At 48.2% G+C, this 21,199-nt stretch overlaps 1 protein-coding gene across 7 annotated transcripts in view; it reads right to left on the reverse strand.

Annotated features, from left to right (window-relative positions):
- Positions 1-21,199, reverse strand: part of MAP4K3 (mitogen-activated protein kinase kinase kinase kinase 3) — a 691,402-nt gene that overhangs the window by 91,489 nt on the left and 578,714 nt on the right. For all 7 annotated transcript variants that reach the window (XM_063918040.1, XM_063918039.1, XM_063918038.1 and 4 more), the window contains 3 exons: positions 14,618-14,702; positions 5,385-5,464; positions 4,271-4,331 (listed from right to left, as the gene is read on the reverse strand). In XM_063918040.1, the coding sequence (XP_063774110.1) occupies positions 4,271-4,331; positions 5,385-5,464; positions 14,618-14,702 (226 nt within the window). The remainder of the gene's footprint in view (positions 1-4,270; positions 4,332-5,384; positions 5,465-14,617; positions 14,703-21,199) is intronic.

Here is a 21,199-nt window from a genome sequence, read left to right on the forward strand (position 1 = left end):
TCGCGGTAAGTCTTGGAACAGACAGGGTCCTTGCTGGAGCAGGTCCCTTCTTAGAGGTAGAGGCCACGGATCCTCCGTGAGCATCTCTTGAAGTTCCGGTTACCAAGTCCTTCTTGGCCAATCCGGAGCCCGAATATAGTGCTTACTCCTCTCCATCTTATAATTCTCAGTACCTTGGGTATGAGAGGCAGAGGAGGGAACACATACACTGACTGGTACACCCACTGTGTTACCAGAGCGTCTACAGCTATTGCCGGAGGGTCCCTTGACCCGGCGCAATACTTGTCGAGTTTTATAAACATGTGGAAGACTTCTGGGTGAAGTCCCCACTTGCTGACAGTGCTATCACATGATTTTCCGCCCAGCGAAGAATCCTTGCAGCTTCTGCCATTGCCCTCCTGCCTCTTGTGTCACCCTGTCTGTTTACGTGGGTGACTGCCGTGATGTTGTCCGAATGGATCAACTCCGGGTGACCTTGAAGCAGAGGTCTTGCTGAGCTTAGAGCATTGTAAATGGCCCTTAGCTTCAGGATATTTATGTGAAGTGATGTCTCCAGGCTTGACCATAAGCTCTGGAAATTCCTTCCCTGTGTGACTGCTCCCCAGCCTCGCAGGCTGGCATCCGTGGTCACCAGGACCCAGTCCTGAATGTCGAATCTGCAGCCCTCTAGAAGATGAGCACTCTGCAACAACCACAGGAGAGACACCCTTGTGCTTGGTGACAGGGTTATCCGCTGATGCATCTGAAGATGCGACCCGGACCATTTGTCCAGCAGGTCCCACTGGAAAGTTCTTGCGTGGAATCTGCCGAATGGGATTGCTTCGTAGGAAGCCACCATTTTTCCCAGAACCCTTTCATTGATGTACTGAGACTTGGCTCGGTTATAGGAGGTTCCCGACTAGCTCGGATAACTCCCTGACTTTCTCCTCCGGGAGAAACACCTTTTTCTGGACTGTGTCCAGGATCATCCCTAGGAACAGACGACGAGTCGTCGGAATCGGCTGCGATTTTGGAATATTGAGAATCCAATCGTGCTGCCGCAACACTACCTGAGATAGTGCTACACCGACCTCCAACTGTTCCCTGGATCTTACCCTTATCAGGGAATCGTCCAAGTAAGGGATAACTAAAATTCCCTTCCTTCGAAGGAGTATCATCATTTCGGCCATTACCTTGGTAAAGACCTGGGGTGCCGTGGACCATCCATACGGCAGCGTCTGAAACTGATAGTGACAGTTCTGCACCATAAACCTGAGGTACCCTTGGTGAGAAGGGTAAATTGGGACATGAAGGTAAGCATCCTTGATTTCCCGAGACATCATGTAGTCCCCTTCTTCCAGGTTCGCAATCACTGCTCTGAGTGACTCAATCTTGAATTTGAACCTCCGTATGTAAGTGTTCAAGATTTTAGATTTAGAATCGGTCTCACCGAGCCGTCCGGCTTCGGTACCACAACAGTGTGGAATAATACCCCGTTCCCTGTTGCAGGAGGGGTACCTTGATTATCACCTGCTGGGAATACAGCTTGTGAATGGCTTCCAAAACTGCCTCCCTGTCAGAAGGAGACATCGGTAAAGCCGACTTTTGGAAACGGCGAGGGGAAGACGTCTCGAATTCCAATTTGTACCCCTGAGATAACACCTGAAGGATCCAGGGGTCTTGATTCTGCTTGTAAAGCCCCAGCGTCATACTGAGGGCTTGGCAGAGGCGGGAGAGGGCTTCTGTTCCTGGGAACTGGCTGATTTCTGCAGCCTTTTTCCTCTCCCTCTGTCACGGGGCAGAAATGAGGAACCTTTTGCCCGCTTGCCCACGAAAAGACTGCGCCTGATAAAACGGCGTCTTCTTATGTTGAGAGGCGACCTGGGGTACAAACGTGGATTTCCCAGCTGTTGCCGTGGCCACCAGGTCTGAAAGACCGACCCCAAATAACTCCTCCCCTTAATAAGGCAATACTTCCAAATGCCCTTTGGAATCCGCATCACCTGACCACTGTCGTGTCCATAACCCTCTACTGGCAGAAATGGACAACGCACTTAGACTTGATGCCCGTCGGCAAATATTCCGCTGTGCATCACGCATATATAGAAATGCATCTTTTAAATGCTCTATAGGCAATAATATACTGTCCCTATCTAGGGTATCAATATTTTCAGTCAGGGAATCCGACCACGCCAACCCAGCACTGCACATCCAGGCTGAGGCGATTGCTGGTCGCAGTATAACACCAGTATGTGTGTAAATACATTTTAGGATACCCTCCTGCTTTCTATCAGCAGGATCCTTAAGGGCGGCCATCTCAGGAGAGGGTAGAGCCCTTGTTCTTACAAGCGTGTGAGCGCTTTATCCACCCTAGGGGGTGTTTTCCAACGCACCCTAACCTCTGGCGGGAAAGGATATAATGCCAATAACATTTTAGAAATTATCAGTTGTTATCGGGGGAAACCCATGCATCATCACACACCTCATTTAATTTCTCAGATTCAGGAAAACTACAGGTAGTTTTTCCTCACCGAACATAATACCCCTTTTTGGTGGTACTCGTATTATCAGAAATGTGTAAAACATTTTTCATTGCCTCAATCATGTAACGTGTGGCCCTACTGGAAGTCACATTTGTCTCTTCACCGTCGACACTGGAGTCAGTATCCGTGTCGGCGTCTATATCTGCCATCTGAGGTAACGGGCGCTTTAGAGCCCCTGATGGCCTATGAGACGTCTGGACAGGCACAAGCTGAGTAGCCGGCTGTCTCATGTCAACCACTGTCTTTTATACAGAGCTGACACTGTCACGTAATTCCTTCCAACAGTTCATCCACTCAGGTGTCGACCCCCTAGGGGGTGACATCACTATTACAGGCAATCTGCTCCGTCTCCACATCATTTTTCTCCTCATACATGTCGACACAAACGTACCGACACACAGCACACACACAGGGAATGCTCTGATAGAGGACAGGACCCCACTAGCCCTTTGGGGAGACAGAGGGAGAGTTTGCCAGCACACACCAGAGCGCTATATATATACAGGGATAACCTTATATAAGTGTTTTTCCCCTTATAGCTGCTGTATTTTTAATACTGCGCGTAATTAGTGCCCCCCTCTCTTTTTTAACCCTTTCTGTAGTGTAGTGACTGCAGGGGAGAGCCAGGGAGCTTCCCTCCAACGGAGCTGTGAGGGAAAATGGCGCCAGTGTGCTGAGGAGATAGGCTCCGCCCCCTTCTCGGCGGCCTTATCTCCCGTTTTTCTGTGTATTCTGGCAGGGGTTAAATTCATCCATATAGCCCAGGAGCTATATGTGATGCATTTTTTGCCATCCAAGGTGTTTTTATTGCGTCTCAGGGCGCCCCCCCCCAGCGCCCTGCACCCTCAGTGACCGGAGTGTGAAGTGTGCTGAGAGCAATGGCGCACAGCTGCGGTGCTGTGCGCTACCTTGTTGAAGACAGGACGTCTTCTGCCGCCGATTTTCCGGACCTCTTCTGTCTTCTGGCTCTGTAAGGGGGCCGGCGGCGCGGCTCTGGGACCTATCCATGGCTGGGCCTGTGATCGGTCCCTCTGGAGCTAATGTCCAGTAGCCTAAGAAGCCCAATCCACTCTGCACGCAGGTGAGTTCGCTTCTTCTCCCCTTAGTCCCTCGATGCAGTGAGCCTGTTGCCAGCAGGTCTCACTGAACATAAAAAACCTAAAACTAAACTTTTCACTAAGCAGCTCAGGAGAGCCACCTAGTGTGCACCCTTCTCGTTCGGGCACAAAAATCTAACTGAGGCTTGGAGGAGGGTCATAGGGGGAGGAGCCAGTGCACACCAGGTAGTTCTAAAGCTTTACTTTTGTGCCCAGTCTCCTGCGGAGCCGCTATTCCCCATGGTCCTTACGGAGTCCCCAGCATCCACTAGGACGTCAGAGAAATATATCATGAATACTACCAACAGCACTTTCCAAATGTATCTGCAGTTAGTGTTTTTATCATTATTGTGATACGGCTGTGAGAGCAGAGGTAATGCTGGTCACTACAGGTCCAGCACTGAGCATGCACAGCTACTGTAGTGGACCATCAGGATGGCTGCAACTTTCTTATTCTTTCCGACGCTGTCAGATTCATTTCTGGCGGTCAGAGAACACGGACTGATACCTTATAGCTTACAAAACATTTAACGTCATGATGGCATGATATAATGCATAGGAGGCGCACAGCTTGGCATCACTGTCTTGGATGCCTAAGTTGTTTATTCACCATTGGTACAGTAAATGTGCCAATAAAGTGTATTTACATACCGGATATAGAGAGAAGGCAGTTGTTCATTACATACATCCATGTACATCTTCTCGGGAAAAGCTAAAGTAGAAAAAAAATCAGAATATTACTACCCAGCAAATTACTTTCTGCTCTAGAGATGTATGATTAGGTATACAGGGAGATAGACTTATATACATATCAATATCTATTTATCTGCAGTGACGTCTCATTCTATAAATGAGCATTAGTATATTCAATTTGCCAGCTGATGGTTTGCGCTCTGTTGGCTACAGTGCACCTTCCTACTGTCCTATACTAATAATAATTTTATTTATATAACGCTCTTTCTCCAACAGGACTTAAGGCGCTTTACAGATATCAAAAACAATGCACATGATACAGAGGATTTGAGTAATACAACAATAGATAAGCCACACAGACATAAAAGAAAACCTTAAGCACACAGAAAGCATAATGCAGGATTGGTGTAGGCATTTTGGGAAATAACTTCCAAGGGTTGTGTATTCCACCCTCACAAGGTACCAGGTGCGGCAGCCATCTTGGGTGCTCAGCGTAGGATTACCCAGGGTGGAATAGTCCACCCCTAGAAGAGATGACACAAAATGGGGGTGATTTCAGAGTCCTACAGTTCAGAGTAGGGTTCCATCAAAACCATCAGGCCTATGTGTTTTTCATCCCATCCACAAGTGTACCATATGGGGCAGACATGTTGGGCGCACTTTGAAGGTTACACTGTGGGAGGTGAGCCATACAAGGGCCAAGTTCATATATGGGAAAACTGATGCTTATGTAGTAGTATGATGTACCCTGCATGTAGGGCAAAATGGAAAGGTGTGCAATCAGTGGAGGTAAACATTACAGGAAAAACACATGGTGGGGTGGAAGCGAGGAATGGGAAAAACAAAACAAAACACAATAGCAGGCAACTAGTGGCAGAAGTAGGATTGGGATAACATTTTGATCAGATCTTAGTACGGGTGGGTAGGAGAATGTGGGGGGCATACTCAATACTCAGGAGCAATGGGGATGTCCCTGCTGAGCCTGGTCCTGGTGCTGTGCCCCCACACAGCTGGATATAAATTATATAATATAAAGCATAAAGGTTCACAGTGTCCGAGCATGAGTCCGCACCTGTTCCATTGATGTTTCATGTAGTTCATTCAGATTCAAGGTATAGATTCCTTCCTCCGCACCAAATATTAGATACTGATCTGAAAGTCACCAAGAAGTAGGCAGCCTTAATTCCTATACACATTGCACAATATACACATATTCATAAACAATTTAAATTTTTTCATATAAAGAGACATACAAGCAATGATCTCCCCTTTAAGGGTGTTTGTGAAATATATAAGCAATAAAAGCCTAGAACTTGCTATTATATGACGGTTGCCTAGCACCAATCACAAGTCCGGTCATAGAAACTAATAGCAAGGTTAATACAATGCCAAAAAACAAGTTTTATGGTAAGCACTTACCCTTGTTAAAACTCTTTCTGCGAGGTACACTGGGCTCCACAAGGAATGGACAATGGGGTGTAGAGTAGGATCTTGATCCGAGGCACCAACAGGCTCAAAGCTTTGACTGTTCCCAGAATGCATAGCGCCGCCTCCTATATCACCACGCCTACCTGCACAGGATCTCAGTTTTTAGTTAACCAGTCCAATGCAGTAGCAGGAAAAGAGACGACAACTGTTAGTAGCCACAACACCGCATTCTCACGACAGGAGACGTGTCAGCGGCTAATGCCATACCAACCCAAAGAAGCTAAGTGCGTCAGGGTGGGCGCCTTGTGGAGCCCAGTGTACCTTGCTTAAAGAGTTTTAACAAGGGTAAGTTCTTACCATAAAACTCGTTTTCTGCTGCGGGGTACACTGGGCTCCACAAGAAATGGACAATGGGGATGTCCTAAAGCAGTTCCTTATGGGAGGGGACGCACTGTAGTGGGCACAAGAACCCGGCGTCCAAAGTAAGCATCCTGGGAAGCGGCAGTATCGAAGGCATACAACCTTATGAACGTGTTCACAGAAGACCACGTAGCCGCCTTGCACAATTGTTCAAGGGTCGCACCACGTTGTGCCACCCAAGAAGGTCCAACAGACCGAGTAGAATGGGCCTTAATGTGATCAGGAGCAGAGAGACCAGCCTTCACATAAGCATGTGCAATCACCATTCTAATCCATCTGGCCAGAGTTTGCTTGTGAGCAGGCCATCCACGTTTGTGAAATCCAAACACAACAAAAAGAGAATCAGGGGGCAGATGTATTAACCTGGAGAAGGCATAAGGAAGTGATAAACCAGTGATATGTGCAAGGTGATAAAGGTACCAGCCAATCAGCTCCACTATGTAAATTAACAGTTAGGATCTGATTGGCTGGTGCCTTTATCACCTTGCACATATCACTGGTTTATCACTTCCTTATGCCTTCTCCAGGTTAATACATCTGCCCCCAGATTTCCTAATAGGAGCAGTTCTCTTCACATAGATACAGAGAGCCCGTATCACATCCAAAGACCGCTCTTTGGGAGACAGATCAGGAGAAACAAGTGCCGGAACCACCATCTCCTGATTAAGGTGGAACGAAGAAACCACCTTAGGTAGATAGCCGGGACGAGTCCTAAGAACCGCCCGGTCACGGTGAAATATCAGATATGGGGAACTACAGGACAAGGCACCCAAATCCGACACTCTTCTAGCTGAAGCAATAGCCAGCAGAAACACCACCTTAAGGGAAAGCCACTTAAGGTCAGCTGAGCCAAGAGGTTCAAACGGAGACTCTTGTAACGCCTCCAAAACCACTGACAAGTCCCAAGGAGCCACAGGCGGGACATAGGGAGGTTGGATACGCAACACGCCCTGAGTAAAGGTATGCACATCAGGTAAGGTCGCAATTTTTCTCTGAAACCACACACCGACAAGGCAGATATTTGAACCTTGAGGGAGGCCAGACGCAGGCCTAAGTCCAGGCCCTGCTGAAGAAAAGCCAACAACTTGGCTATACTAAACTTGGAAGCGTCATAATCGTTAGATGCGCACCAAACAAAGTAAGAATGCCAGACCCTATAGTAAATCCGAGCCGAAGCCGGTTTCCGGGCCCGCAACATAGTTTGAATGACCGCCTCAGAAAACCCTTTAGCCCTCAAGACGGAAGCTTCAAGAGCCACGCTGTCAAAGACAGCCGGGCTAGGTCCTGGTAGACACAGGGGCCCTGAACGAGGAGGTCTGGGCGTTGTGGAAGTAGAATTGGGCGCTCTGACGATAGGCCTTGCAGGTCTGAGAACCAGTGCCGTCTGGGCTACGCTGGAGCTATGAGAAGCAGAATTCCTTTTTCTTGCTTGAACTTCCGAATTACCCTGGGCAGGAGTGACACCAGAGGGAACACGTACGGCATCCGAAACCTCCACGGTACCGCCAGCGCATCCACGAATGCTGCTTGAGGATCCCTTGTCCTTGCTTCGAAGACCGGAACCTTGTGATTGTGTCAAGACGCCATCAGATCTACGTCTGGAAGGCCCCAACTTTCCACTAGGAGTTGAAACACTTCTGGATGGAGGCCCCACTCGCCGGCATGCACGTCCTGACGACTGAGAAAGTCCGCTTCCCAATTCAGGACTCCCGGAATGAATATTTCCGATATGGCCGGTAGATGGCGTTCTGCCCACTGTAGAATCCGTGAGACTTCCTTCATTGCTAGGCGGCTTCGAGTGCCGCCTTGATGATTTATGTAAGCCACTGTGGTGGCATTGTCCGACTGTGCTTGAACAGGACGGTTCTGAATTAAATGCTAGGCTAGGTTCAAGGCATTGAAGATCGCCCGCAACTCCAGAATATTGATCGAGAGGAGGGACTCCTCCTTGGTCCACCACCCCTGAAGGGAGTGTTGCTCCAGCACCGCGCCCCAACCTCTTAGACTGGCATCTGTCGTCAACAGAACCCAGTCGGATATCCAGAACGGACGGCCCCTGCCCAGTTGTTGGTCCCGGAGCCACCAGAGCAGCGACAGACGGACCTCTGGAGTCAATGAGATCATTTGAGATCTGATCCGGTGGGGCAGGCCGTCCCATTTGGCTAGAATCAGCCTCTGGAGAGGGCGAGAGTGAAATTGAGCGTACTTCACCATGTCGAATGCTGACACCATGAGGCCCAGCACCTGCATCGCCGAATGTATAGACACTTGCGGACGAGATAGGAAGCAACTAATCCTGTCCTGAAGTTTCAGGACTTTCTCCTGAGACAGGAACAACCGCTGGTTGTGAGTGTCCAATAGTGCTCCCAGATGCACCATGCTCTGAGCAGGGATCAGGGATGACTTCTTCCAGTTGATGAGCCACCCGTGGGCTTGCAGAAACCGGACCATCACATCTAGATGACACAGGAGAAGTTCTGGGGAATTTGCCAGGATTAACAAGTCGTCCAAATACGGCAGTATCCTGACCCCTTGACGGCGGAGTACCACCGTCATCACTGCCATGACTTTTGTAAAGACTCGCGGAGCCGTTGTTAAACCAAAAAGTAATGCTCGAAACTGGTAATGGCAGTTGCCAATCGCAAATCTCAGGTACTGCTGATGAGATACTGCTATAGGAATATGCAGGTAAGCATCCTGTATATCCAGGGAGACCATGAAGTCCCCAGGTTCCAAGGCCAGAACTATAGAGCGAAGGGTTTCCATACGGAACTTGGAAACCTTCACAAACCTGTTCAATGCCTTGAGGTTGAGAATGGGCCGGGAGGACTCATTCGGTTTCGGGACTAGAAAAAGCGGAGAATAGTACCCCCGGCCCCTCTGCGCAAGAGGCACCTGTACTACGACTCCTGTATCCAGGAGGGTCTGTACCACCGAATGTAGAGTATTTGCCTTTGTCTTGTCCAACGGGACAGCTGTCTGGCAAAATCGATGAGGGGGTCGGTTTTTGAAGGCTATGGCTTAACCTTGAGCGACGACTTCCTGTACCCAGGCATCTGAAGTGGTCTTCAACCATTCCTGGGTATACCCTAGAAGCCGGCCCTCCACCCTGGGATCCCCCAGAGGGAGGCCCGCCCCGTCATGCGGCAGGCTTATCTGTATTGGAAGCTGGCTGACGGGCCGCCCAGGCTCTTTTGGGCTTAGGCTTACCGGGATTGGAAGTGCGGGCCTGTTTGTTGTACGCCTGACCTTTTGCTTTACCTGAAGGACGAAAGGGGCGAAAAGAAGTAGCTTTAGCCTTCGACACAGAAGGAGCAGTACTTGGCAGACAGGCAGTTTTGGCAGTAGCCAAGTCAGCCACAATCTTATTTAAATCCTCCCCAAACAGAATATCTCCCTTAAAAGGGAGTACCTCCAGGGTTTTTCTAGAGTCCAGATCCACAGACCAGGATCTCAGCCACAATATCCGGCGAGCCAGGACTGACGTAGTAGAGGCCTTGGTTGCCAGGATACCGGCATCAAAAGCTGCCTCTTTAATATAACGAGAAGCTGTGACAATATAAGTCATGCATTGTCAGAGGAGATTTCAGCATCTAACTCCAAGGCCCATGCTTCAATGGCCTCTGCAGCCCAAGTAGCTGCAATAGTGGGTCTTTGTGCAGCACCCATGAGGGTGTAAATCGCTTTCAGACAACCCTCCACACGTTTATCCGTAGGCTCTTTTAGAGACGTGACAGTGGTGACCGGTAGAGCTGAGGAAACCACCATCCTAGCCACATGTGAGTCCACTGGAGGAGGCGTTTCACAATTCTTAGACAGCTCCGGCGCGAGGGGATAGCGAGCCAGCATCTTCTTTTGAGGCACAAACTTCGTACCCGGGTTTTCCCAGGGTTCCTGACGTATATCAATTAGGTGGTCAGAGTGAGGTAAAACTTGTTTAATCACCTTCTGACGCTTGAACCTATCTGGTTTCTTAGGAGGAACGGATGGCTCGGGATCATCCGTAATCTGTAAAATTAACTTAATAGCCTCCAAAAGATCAGGAACATTCACATGTGAACCACCCTCCCCATCAGCCGTATCCGAGTCAGAACCTGTGGGGTCAGTGTAAGTGCCGTCTTCATTCGACGAGGTGTCAGTGACAGCAGTGGATTGTGAGGAGACAAGCGCTCGCTTAGAGGACCCCTTGGACGTAGGCGAGCGACGGTCAGACTTTTTAGTAGTCAGGGACTGGTTCAACTTCTTTATTTGAGCAGATAAATCGTCCGCCCACGGCAGGTTAGCTGCAGGGACCACAAACGGTAGTACCTGCATTGGGGGTCCCATAGGGGGTGTTAGTTTATGAACTAGCGTATGCAGAAGCGTGGAAAAAGCGGCCCACGGCGGGTCATTATTTGCCCCCGTTGCCGCCGTTCCACTAGGGGGCAAGGAGCCCCCAGAACCAGTGCCCAAAGCTGCTATATTCTCCTCATAGGTATCTGTGGCTTCAGCAACACCGGCAGTGTGTTCAGCCCCAGTACCGTTACCCTCAGAAGCAGACATAATATTACTTGCAGTATCAGGTAACACAGTACAATTTGTCAGCAGCACAATGCCTCTAGCCCAAACCCCTGCACAGTGTAGTCAGCACTAGCAGAGATAAAGGAGAGATATGGTGACTAAATCACAGAGAAAAATACATAATACAGTATATCTTTGTGAAAATCCTATATTAGATAAAACCTGACGCACCAAGTCTCCTCAGGTTATAGAATATAGGGATAGCAAGTTGAGTGAAAGACACGAAATGGACACCCCTCAGCTATCAAATGCACACACAAATAGTCACAGTTTGTACAATGCAGAGGTTATTACTAACAAAAATACTGCACTGGACTAGCTTACACAGCTATATAACAATAGATATAACAGTACACAGTAAGAACTGGATGTATATCACAGGGTAATAGTACTAATAAACCCTGACTAAATGCACTCTTTCTTAACTAACACTGACTAAAAAAGGCAGGTAGAATACTTAAGAGTCTTGTAAAGTCACAGCACTGACAACCAGGCGGCTTTACATAGGAGGATTTGCCCAAGCATTCCCAGGAACAGTGAGCTGAGGGATAATGGCGCCGCAGACACTGCCAGGGAGTGAGGGAGAGACAGATATGCAGCTCCAGAACGGGAACATTTGCAGAAAATGGCGCCCTGTGGCTGGGGGAGAGGCTTCAGGTCCAAGCTCTATCCCCCTGCTGGCAAAACCACCGGGTACTGCGGGCTCTAATAAAATGGTTTATAGAGGAAAACCTGACCTGTCCCATGCCCTGGTGATCTAGTGGGATCGCCTGTACTGCCACAGTGTCCACCGCCAGCGCGCGCGGTCCGCCTCCCACTGACCGCACCGGATCGCGATAAAGACCGGGTCCCGCAAGCAGGACCCACTTACCACCTCCCGAAGCGCTGCCACGCGATCCCGGAGAGCCCCCGTCGTGTGTGCCTGACAAGAAGAAAACCGGAGCCTCCTGCTGTAGTTACCCGGCAACCAGGGCTCGGGAGTGTACAGCGCCGCTGGGGAGAGCCGGAGCTGCAGCCGTGAATGTCCACTGATATGTAACACTGCTGCTGCCCTTGAAGTCTTCACTTTTTTCCTCAGAAAAAAAGCTCTTCTAGAGCAGCCCCTCTGCTAAGTGCCTGCTACTGCATCACCAACTACAAAACTGAGATCCTGTGCAGGGAGGCGGGGTGATATAGGAGGCGGCGCTATGCATTCTGGGAACAGTCAAAGCTTTGAGCCTGTTGGTGCCTCGGATCAAGATCCTACTCTACACCCCATTGTCCATTCCTTTTGGAGCCCAGTGTACCCCACAGCAGAAATTATGATTGTTTGCATATTAGGACACATAACGTTTCTCTATTCAGCATGATGTAGCCACACGAGTCACGTTACTCTTGTAGCAGGCAGTAGCATTAGGTGACGGTGAGTGAGGATGTCCAGGAGATTTATACAGGAACATCCAATAATTTCACATGTAGAAAAAAAATACTGAGGTTTTAAAGATAACACCTGGACTGTAAGGGCTACACATAAGATGTTTTTTTAAATTGAGGGGCAAATTTATTAAGCCTGGTAAAGTGATAAAGTGGAAGGTGATAACGCACCAGCCAATAAAATCCTACCTGCCATGTTACAGGCTGGGTTTGAAAAATGACAGTTAGGAGCTGACTGGCTGGTGCGTTATCACCTTCCACCTTATCACTTCACCTGGCTTAATACATCTGCCCCATAGTGAGGTCAAAGGTGTCCATTAGTAGACAGATCTCCAAAGAACAACAGTAAATTGTGAGGGTGGACAACTGTGGAGAGAAGAAAGTTGAGGAGTAGTCACAAAATCGAAATACTAATGGGAATTAAGGTGCCAAGGCACGCTGTCACTTTGATGGTCAAATAAGTTGTTTTAGACAGAACTGGCAACAAATCAATGTTAGCAAAAGTCCAAAAAATTTAGTTGAGCTTAATCAATTTCTTCATAAAAATTATGTAAGTGCTGTCTATAATCTTCAAGTTTTTCCTTAAAATGTTCATTATGTACTGTGTGCGTCGTCATGTCACTTGCAGCGATTACTCAGGTTACATGTGCCATACTTATGTCATTGTACAGACACATAATCACAAACAGACCGTAATCATGATATTGGAAGAAATATTACAATAAATGTTTAAATCCATCAAATACATGACTTAAACCTTTCACTTTATAGGCCCTTTATATTAATTACAAGCCCAGGAAGGAGTTTGGTTTAGTCTTTATATAAACACACACTGAAAATACTCCCATCTGGCTGTTTTGTTACTATCCAAGAGATCCAACACATTACTGGCAAATGTTCCCGCTTTCATTTGCACGGAGGTGTGGTCTAAACACAGTGCTTTATCTCCATAATACCTCTTGGTACCTATCACGCCCGATAATGACCCACCTGTTACTCTTGACTTTAATACTTCTTGAGTGATGGGTTTCGTGGGGTTTCTGGGGGGAGGGGGGTTTAGAGGAACTTGAATCTTTATTTCCTTTTGTTTTCATTGCTCTATTTAACCTAACTGCTTTGGTTTTTGTACATCCATTTTGCATACTTATTTGTTTCCACATTTTGGTATGCTTGCACAATAACTATATACAGTATCTGGTCTTACAACTTCATCTTTATGTGTGTGGTTTCAATTGTTATTTAAAAGGTCCGACTTTACATCTTTATGTCTTTGGTTAAACTGTGATTTCTGTATATCATATGGATTTGTTGTGTTATGTATTGAATGTATATTCTCTGTAATGCTTCAATAAAAATATTTTGAAAAAACAACAAAAAAAACAATGGGCATAATTCAGATCTGATCACTGCGCTGCTTTTTTTACGGTCATGCGATCACCTAGTCCCCGCCTGCAGGGGGAGTGTATGTACGCTGTGCAAGTGTGCTTTCCTATGTGTAGCAGAGCTGCTCAAAATAAGTTTGTGCAGTCTCTGCGCAGCCCAGGGTTTAATCTTCCAGTGCGATTGAATCCTGCTGATCCGGGCTGGAGCTGACGTCAGACACCCTCCCTCAAAATGCTTGAGCCCGCCTGCGTTTTTCCGGACACTCCCTGAAAATGGTCAGTTGCCACCCACAAACAGCCTCTTCCGGTCAATCACCTTGTGAACGCCAGTGTGAATGGACCCTTCGCACAATCTTGTCGTTGACCGCCGATGCCCGTTGTAGCCATCTGACGCGCCTGCGCATTGCGGCTCGTCAGATGCATGCGCAGTTCGGATCTGATCGCCGCTGAGCGATAATGCACAGCAGCGATTAGATCTGAATGACCCCCATTGTTTTATGATGTTTCTATTACAAATAACAAATATAACTTATACCCTAGTTAATGCCAGTTGAAGCGCATACGCATTGGCCGATATATCGGCCGTTCTATTGAACGGCCGATAAAACGTGGGTCCGTCGGCCAGTGTGTACAAGCAATAGGTCTGTGAACGCCGTTGTTCACAGACATATCGCGTCATCCCTTCAGCACAGCCGACGGCCAATATATCGAACGATATATCGGTGCATCGTCCTATGTGTACGGGCGGTCGGCTGACCACCTGCACACCTGCTGCAGACACCGGCGGTGACTGACAGCTGAACTGGGCGGGCGCATGTAAACGCCCGCCCAGTTCATGACGTCAGTCTTGACGGATCAGGCAATGTGTATGTACAACACCCTGCCCGGTCCGTCTGTATATATCTGCAGATCAACTGATCTGCTGATATATCTATAGGTGTGTACCCAGCATCATTGTGGGTCTGTAAACACGGCTTGCACTAATCCTTTGGATCAGCAATGTGTGTCATGTACTACCAGTAAGTTAGCCATATATGGTGACCACGGCAAACACTGGGACTAGTTAATAGTGCCAAGAAATGACAGAATGACAGTGTCTTACCTCTTGTTTCTGGATTTATCCATGATGTTGCACAATAGATTTTCAAGGGACAACCATTAAATACTTTTGAAAAACATGCGCCCATCTGTTGAGAAAAACACGTGCCAATTAAAATCCAGGAGCTTAACTATCTCATCTTAAATAAACGTACAGTTACAGCTGCATAAGACTGAAAGGGCTTTGGCTATGCATGTAGTTGTAAAACAAATAATGACAACATACAATAGGTTTATTTAAATACTACAGATTAAAGCCAATACTTTCCATTTCCACTATCTGTATAAATATACATTCAGTGGCACAATACACTGCTCTTGTGCTGGCTTACTAAAATGCTTTACTTTAATCTTACAGATGTGTCCGGTATCATCTTACCCATGAACGACTGGCACGTGCATACGCATTCCGATTGCGGCTAGCTGCTCGTTCACAGGCGCGTACGCACCATGCAATCCTATGGGTCGCGGGTGTGTGCGCGGCGCATGTGCACACTAGTCACGGATAAGATGAGGCTGGACACATCTGTATATAATAATAATCGAGAACTGAATGTCCTGAGATAAATATGTGCCGAAAGAGCAGGGGAATACGCATGAAAAGGCCAATCACGCAGCGCTGGATTGGCTTTGAACCTCTGCAGTTTGCACAAGTGTGCCGAAGTTCCTGCCAGGGCACATTCAAAGTAAGATGCTGACGGCTGTAGAAGAAGGCACAGGCTGAAGTGAGAGGTTGGGCATGGTGGCAGCGTCTTCTGTACAGTAGGAAGAAAGTGCACTGCTGCATCCTTGTTTGTGGAACAATTAAGAGTAATTAATTTGATACTGCATGATTATTGAAATGAGATAAAGTAAAGAGTGTGGAATTCCTTGCAGTTTTTGGGTCTAGTACAATACATTTGATGGGGAATATGTTGCACCTCCATGTTGCACATTGGCAGAGAAGGGCATCACCAGGCACACAATCCACAACCCTCTCTCATGAGTCATATAAGCCATAAACAAGGTTAATCTGAGAAGAAATGTGTAACAGTACGGTTACAAAGTTATATAGGAATTCATTCAGAACAGTGGGACACACATGCGCCCATGCAGAGTTCTATGACTGTCACACATACCTGTGCTAGGATAAGTGGAATGGGGTGTTCAAATGTAAGCCAAGTACAATAAGGTGACTGTCAAGGACTATACCTGGGAAGGGTATAGTCCTTGACTATACCTGGGAAGGGATGCTAGCGGTCACATGACCGTCACTGGTATCGCGCCCATGAGAATGGCGACAGGGGACGGGGTAATTATTTTACCCCTCCCTTTCCCCCTACCCTAAACCTGGCTTGGGAGGTGGCAAGGGCTAAGATAGTGAGGGTAGCTTCTAGGGCTAAGATCCAGTGGGTGTTGGCTAGGGCTAAGACTCTGGGGGGGTGCCAGCTACGGCTAAATTCCCCCTTTAGTGCCTAACCCTAACCTCCACTCATAACCCTAACTGGGGGCCCAATACTTACCCCCGGGATGTTGGCGTTGGGTGTTACAGCACCAGGATTCCAAGTGGTGTGGGGATTCTGGCGTCGGTCACATGACTAACCGCATCTCACTGGGAAAACCATGTTATGTGCATGTGGTCACAGGCAGGCACAAACAGCAGATGACCGTCACAAACAGTAGAAAACCACCTGTAATTGGATGTTTGCAAATTCTTTGCTGCCATATTGGTGCTTTCTTCATAGCGTGGCTATAGATTAGGCATCAGTGAGCATGTATAAATAAATGGTTTCAATTTTTTTTTTCTTTTGCATACGTGAGAATGGAAACGGTTTTTGCTGTATCAGAGATGATTATTATTTTGGTACAGTAGCAGTGAATGCAAATCTTGTACACACTATAAACCGTTCACACCTTGAGTGAAAATAAGAATTTACTCACCGGTAATTCTATTTCTCGTAGTCCGTAGTGGATGCTGGGTACACCGTAAGGACCATGGGGAATAGACGGGCTCCGCAGGAGACTGGGCACTCTTTAAAGAAAGATTAGGTACTACATCTGGTGTGCACTGGCTCCTCCCTCTATGCCCCTCCTCCAGACCTCAGTTAGGGAAACTGTGCCCGGAAGAGCTGACATTACTAGGAAAGGATTTGGAATCCAGGGTAAGACTCATACCAGCCACACCAATCACACCGTATAACTTGTGATAACTATACCCAGTTAACAGCATGAATAACAGCTGAGCCTCATTCAACAGATGGCTCAGAACAATAACCCTATAGTTAAGCAATAACTATATACAAGTATTGCAGAAGTCCGCACTTGGGACGGGCTCCCAGCATCCATTACGGACTACGAGAAATAGAATTACCGGTGAGTAAATTCTTATTTTCTCTGACGTCCTAGTGGATGCTGGGTACTCCGTAAGGACCATGGGGATTATACCAAAGCTCCCAAACGGGCGGGAGAGTGCGGATGACTCTGCAGCACCGAATGAGCAAACTCAAGGTCCTCCTCAGCCAGGGTATCAAACTTGTAGAATTTTGCAAACGTGTTTGATCCCGACCAGGTAGCAGCTCGGCAAAGTTGTAAAGCCGAGACCCCTCGGGCAGCCGCCCAAGAAGAGCCCACCTTCCTCGTGGAATGGGCTTTTACTGATTTAGGATGCGGCAGTCCAGCCGCAGAATGAGCCTGCTGAATCGTGCTACAGATCCAGCGAGCAATAGTTTGCTTAGAAGCAGGAGCACCCAGCTTGTTGGGTGCATGCAGGATAAACAGCGAGCCAGTTTTTCTGACTCTAGCCGTCCTGGAAACATAGATTTTGCAGGGCCCGGACTACGTCCAGCAACTTGGAATCCTCCAAGTCCCGAGTAGCCGCAGGCACCACAATAGGTTGGTTCAAATGAAACGCTGATACCACCTTAGGGAGAAATTGGGGACGAGTCCTCAATTCAGCCCTGTCCATATGGAAGATCAGATAGGGGCTTTTACATGACAAAGCCGCCAATTCTGACACACGCCTAGCCGAAGCTAAGGCCAATAGCATGACCACTTTCCACGTGAGATATTTTAGCTCCACGGTCTGAAGTGGCTCAAACCAATGTGATTTTAGGAAATCCAACACAACGTTGAGATCCCAAGGTGCCACTGGAGGCACAAAAGGGGGCTGAATATGCAGCACTCCCTTGACAAACGTCTGAACTTCAGGCAGTGAAGCCAGTTCTTTTTGAAAGAAAATAGACAGGGCCGAAATCTGGACTTTTATGGATCCCAATTTTAGGCCCATAGTCACTCCTGACTGTAGGAAGTGCAGAAATCGACCCAGCTGAAATTCCTCTGTTGGGGCCTTCATAGCCTCACACCAAGCAACATATTTTCGCCATATGCGGTGATAATTTTTTGCTGTCACATCCTTCCTAGCTTTTATCAGCGTAGGAATGACTTCAACCGGAATGCCCTTTTCCATCAGGATCCGGCGTTCAACCGCCATGCCGTCAAACGCAGCAGCGGTAAGTCTTGGAACAGACAGGGCCCCTGCTGCAGCAGGTCCTGTCGGAGCGGCAGAGGCCAAGGGTCCTCTGAGATAATTTCTTGTAGTTCCGGGTACCAAGTTCTTCTTGGCCAATCCGGAACGATGAGTATAGTTCTTACTCCTCTCTTTCTTATTATCCTCAGTACCTTTGGTATGAGAGGAAGAGGAGGGAACACATAAACCGATTGGTACACCCACGGTGTCACTAGAGCGTCCACAGCTATCGCCTGAGGGTCCCTTGACCTGGCGCAATATCTTTTTAGCTTTTTGTTGAGGCGGGACGCCATCATGTCCACCTGTGGCCTTTCCCAACGATTTACAATCAGCTGGAAGACTTCTGGATGAAGTCCCCACTCTCCCGGGTGGAGGTCGTGCCTGCTGAGGAAGTCTGCTTCCCAGTTGTCCACTCCCGGAATGAACACTGCTGACAGTGCTATCACGTGATTCTCCGCCCATCGGAGAATCCTTGTGGCTTCTGCCATTGCCATCCTGCTTCTTGTGCCGCCCTGTCGGTTTACATGGGCGACCGCCGTGATGTTGTCTGACTGAATCAGCACCGGCTGGTTTTGAAGCAGGGGTTTTGCTTGACTTAGGGCGTTGTAAATGGCTCTTACTTCCAGAATATTTATGTGTAGGGAAGTCTCCTGACTCGACCATTGTCCTTGGAAGTTTCTTTCCTGAGTGACTGCCCCCCAACCTCGGAGGCTTGCATCCGTGGTCACCAGGATCCAGTCCTGTATGCCGAATCTGCGGCCCTCGAGAAGATGAGCACTCTGCAGCCACCACAGCAGAGACACCCTGGCCCTCGGGGACAGGGTGATCAGCCGATGCATCTGAAGATGCGATCCGGACCACTTGTCTAACAGATCCCACTGAAAGATCCTTGCATGGAACCTGCCGAAGGGAATTGCTTCGTAAGAAGCTACCATCTTTCCCAGGACTCGCGTGCAGTGATGCACCGACACCTGTTTTGGTTTCAGGAGGTCTCTGACCAGAGATGACAACTCCTTGGCCTTCTCCTCCGGGAGAAACACCTTCTTCTGTTCTGTGTCCAGAATCATACCCAGGAACAGCAGACGCGTCGTAGGAACCAGCTGCGACTTTGGGATATTCAGAATCCAGCCGTGCTGTTGTAGCACTTCCTGAGATAGTGCTACTCCGACCAACAACTGCTCCATGGACCTCGCCTTTATAAGGAGATCGTCCAAGTACGGGATAATTATAACTCCCTTCTTTCGGAAGAGTATCATCATTTCGGCCATTACCTTGGTAAATACCCTCGGTGCCGTGGACAGACCAAACGGCAACGTCTGGAATAGGTAATGGCAGTCCTGTACCACAAATCGGAGGTACTCCTGGTGAGGTAGGTAAATGGGGACATGTAGGTAAGTATCCTTGATGTCCAGTGATACCATATAATCCCCCTCTTCCAGGCTTGCAATAACCGCCCTGAGCGATTCCATTTTGAACTTGAACTTCCTTATATAAGTGTTCAAGGATTTCAAATTTAGAATGGGTCTCACCGAACCGTCTGGTTTCGGTACCACAAACATTGTGGAATAGTAACCCCGTCCCTGTTGAAGGAGGGGAACTTTGATTATCACCTGCTGGAGGTACAGCTTGTGAATTGCCGCCAGTACTACCTCCCTGTCCTTGGGAGTAACTGGCAAGGCTGATTTGAGGTAACGGCGAGGGGGAGACGTCTCGAACTCCAGCTTGTATCCCTGAGATACCACTTGTAGAATCCAGAGATCCACCTGTGAGCGAACCCACTGGTCGCTGAAGTTCCGGAGACGGGCCCCCACCGCACCTGGCTCCACCTGTGGAGCCCCAGCGTCATGCGGTGGACTTAGTGGAAGCAGGGGAGGATTTTTGTTCCTGGGAACTGGCTGTCTGGTGCAGCTTTTTCCCTCTACCCCTGCCTCTGGGCAGAAAGGACGCGCCTCTGACCCGCTTGCCTTTCTGAGGCCGAAAGGACTGTACTTGATAATACGGTGCTTTCTTAGGCTGTGAGGGAACCTGAGGTAAAAAAGTCGACTTCCCAGCTGTTGCTGTGGATACGAGGTCCGAGAGACCGTCCCCAAACAATTCCTCACCCTTATAAGGCAAAACCTCCATGTGCCTTTTAGAATCAGCATCACCTGTCCACTGCCGAGTCCATAATACTCTCCTGGCAGAAATGGACATTGCATTAATTCTAGATGCCAGCCGGCAAATGTCCCTCTGTGCATCCCTCATATATAAGACTACGTCTTTAATATGCTCTATGGTTAGCAAAATAGTGTCCCTGTCAAGGGAATCAATGTTATCAGACAGGGAATCAGACCATGCTGCTGCAGCACTACACATCCATGCTGAAGCAATAGCAGGTCTCAGTATAGTACCTGAGTGTGTATACACAGACTTCAGGATAGCCTCCTGCTTTCTATCTGCAGGCTCCTTTAAGGCGGCCGTATCCTGAGACGGCAGTGCCACCTTTTTTGATAAGCGTGTGAGCGCCTTGTCCACCCTAGGGGATGTCTCCCAGCATAACCTATCCGTTGGCGGGAAAGGGTACGCCATTAGTAACCGCTTAGAAATCACTAGTTTCTTATCTGGGGAACCCCACGCTTCTTCACACAATTCATTTAACTCATCAGATGGGGGAAAAGTCACTGGCTGCTTTTTCTCCCCAAACATAATACCCTTTTTTGTGGTAACCGGGTTAATGTCAGAAATGTGCAACACATATTTGACCGCCGGCCAGCCGTAGTGAACCCGTCCACTACAACTGCCATATATTCCTTGGTGTGAAGGAAACAAGGAAACCCAATGGGCAGACAGTGGGAAAAACACTATCGCCCATCATGCCACCCTGGTGCCCGGGTTAGTTTCCTGTTCTCATTCTCTGCTGTTTTGTTATGAGCAACTGGCAGATCTGAATGTGCTGCTGATAGACTGTAATTAATGACTCGTTCCGCACGCAGACCTCTAAAATGTGGTATTGTTTGTCTCTGCTGTTGTCTTGCTAAGCTGCCTTGCTGAAACTCACGCACAGATGCTGCTTCTATGCAAAATATTCTTAATGGGGTATTT

This window comes from Pseudophryne corroboree, chromosome 4 (assembly GCF_028390025.1).
Source record: "Pseudophryne corroboree isolate aPseCor3 chromosome 4, aPseCor3.hap2, whole genome shotgun sequence".
In the NCBI taxonomy this organism is placed as follows: domain Eukaryota; kingdom Metazoa; phylum Chordata; class Amphibia; order Anura; family Myobatrachidae; genus Pseudophryne; species Pseudophryne corroboree.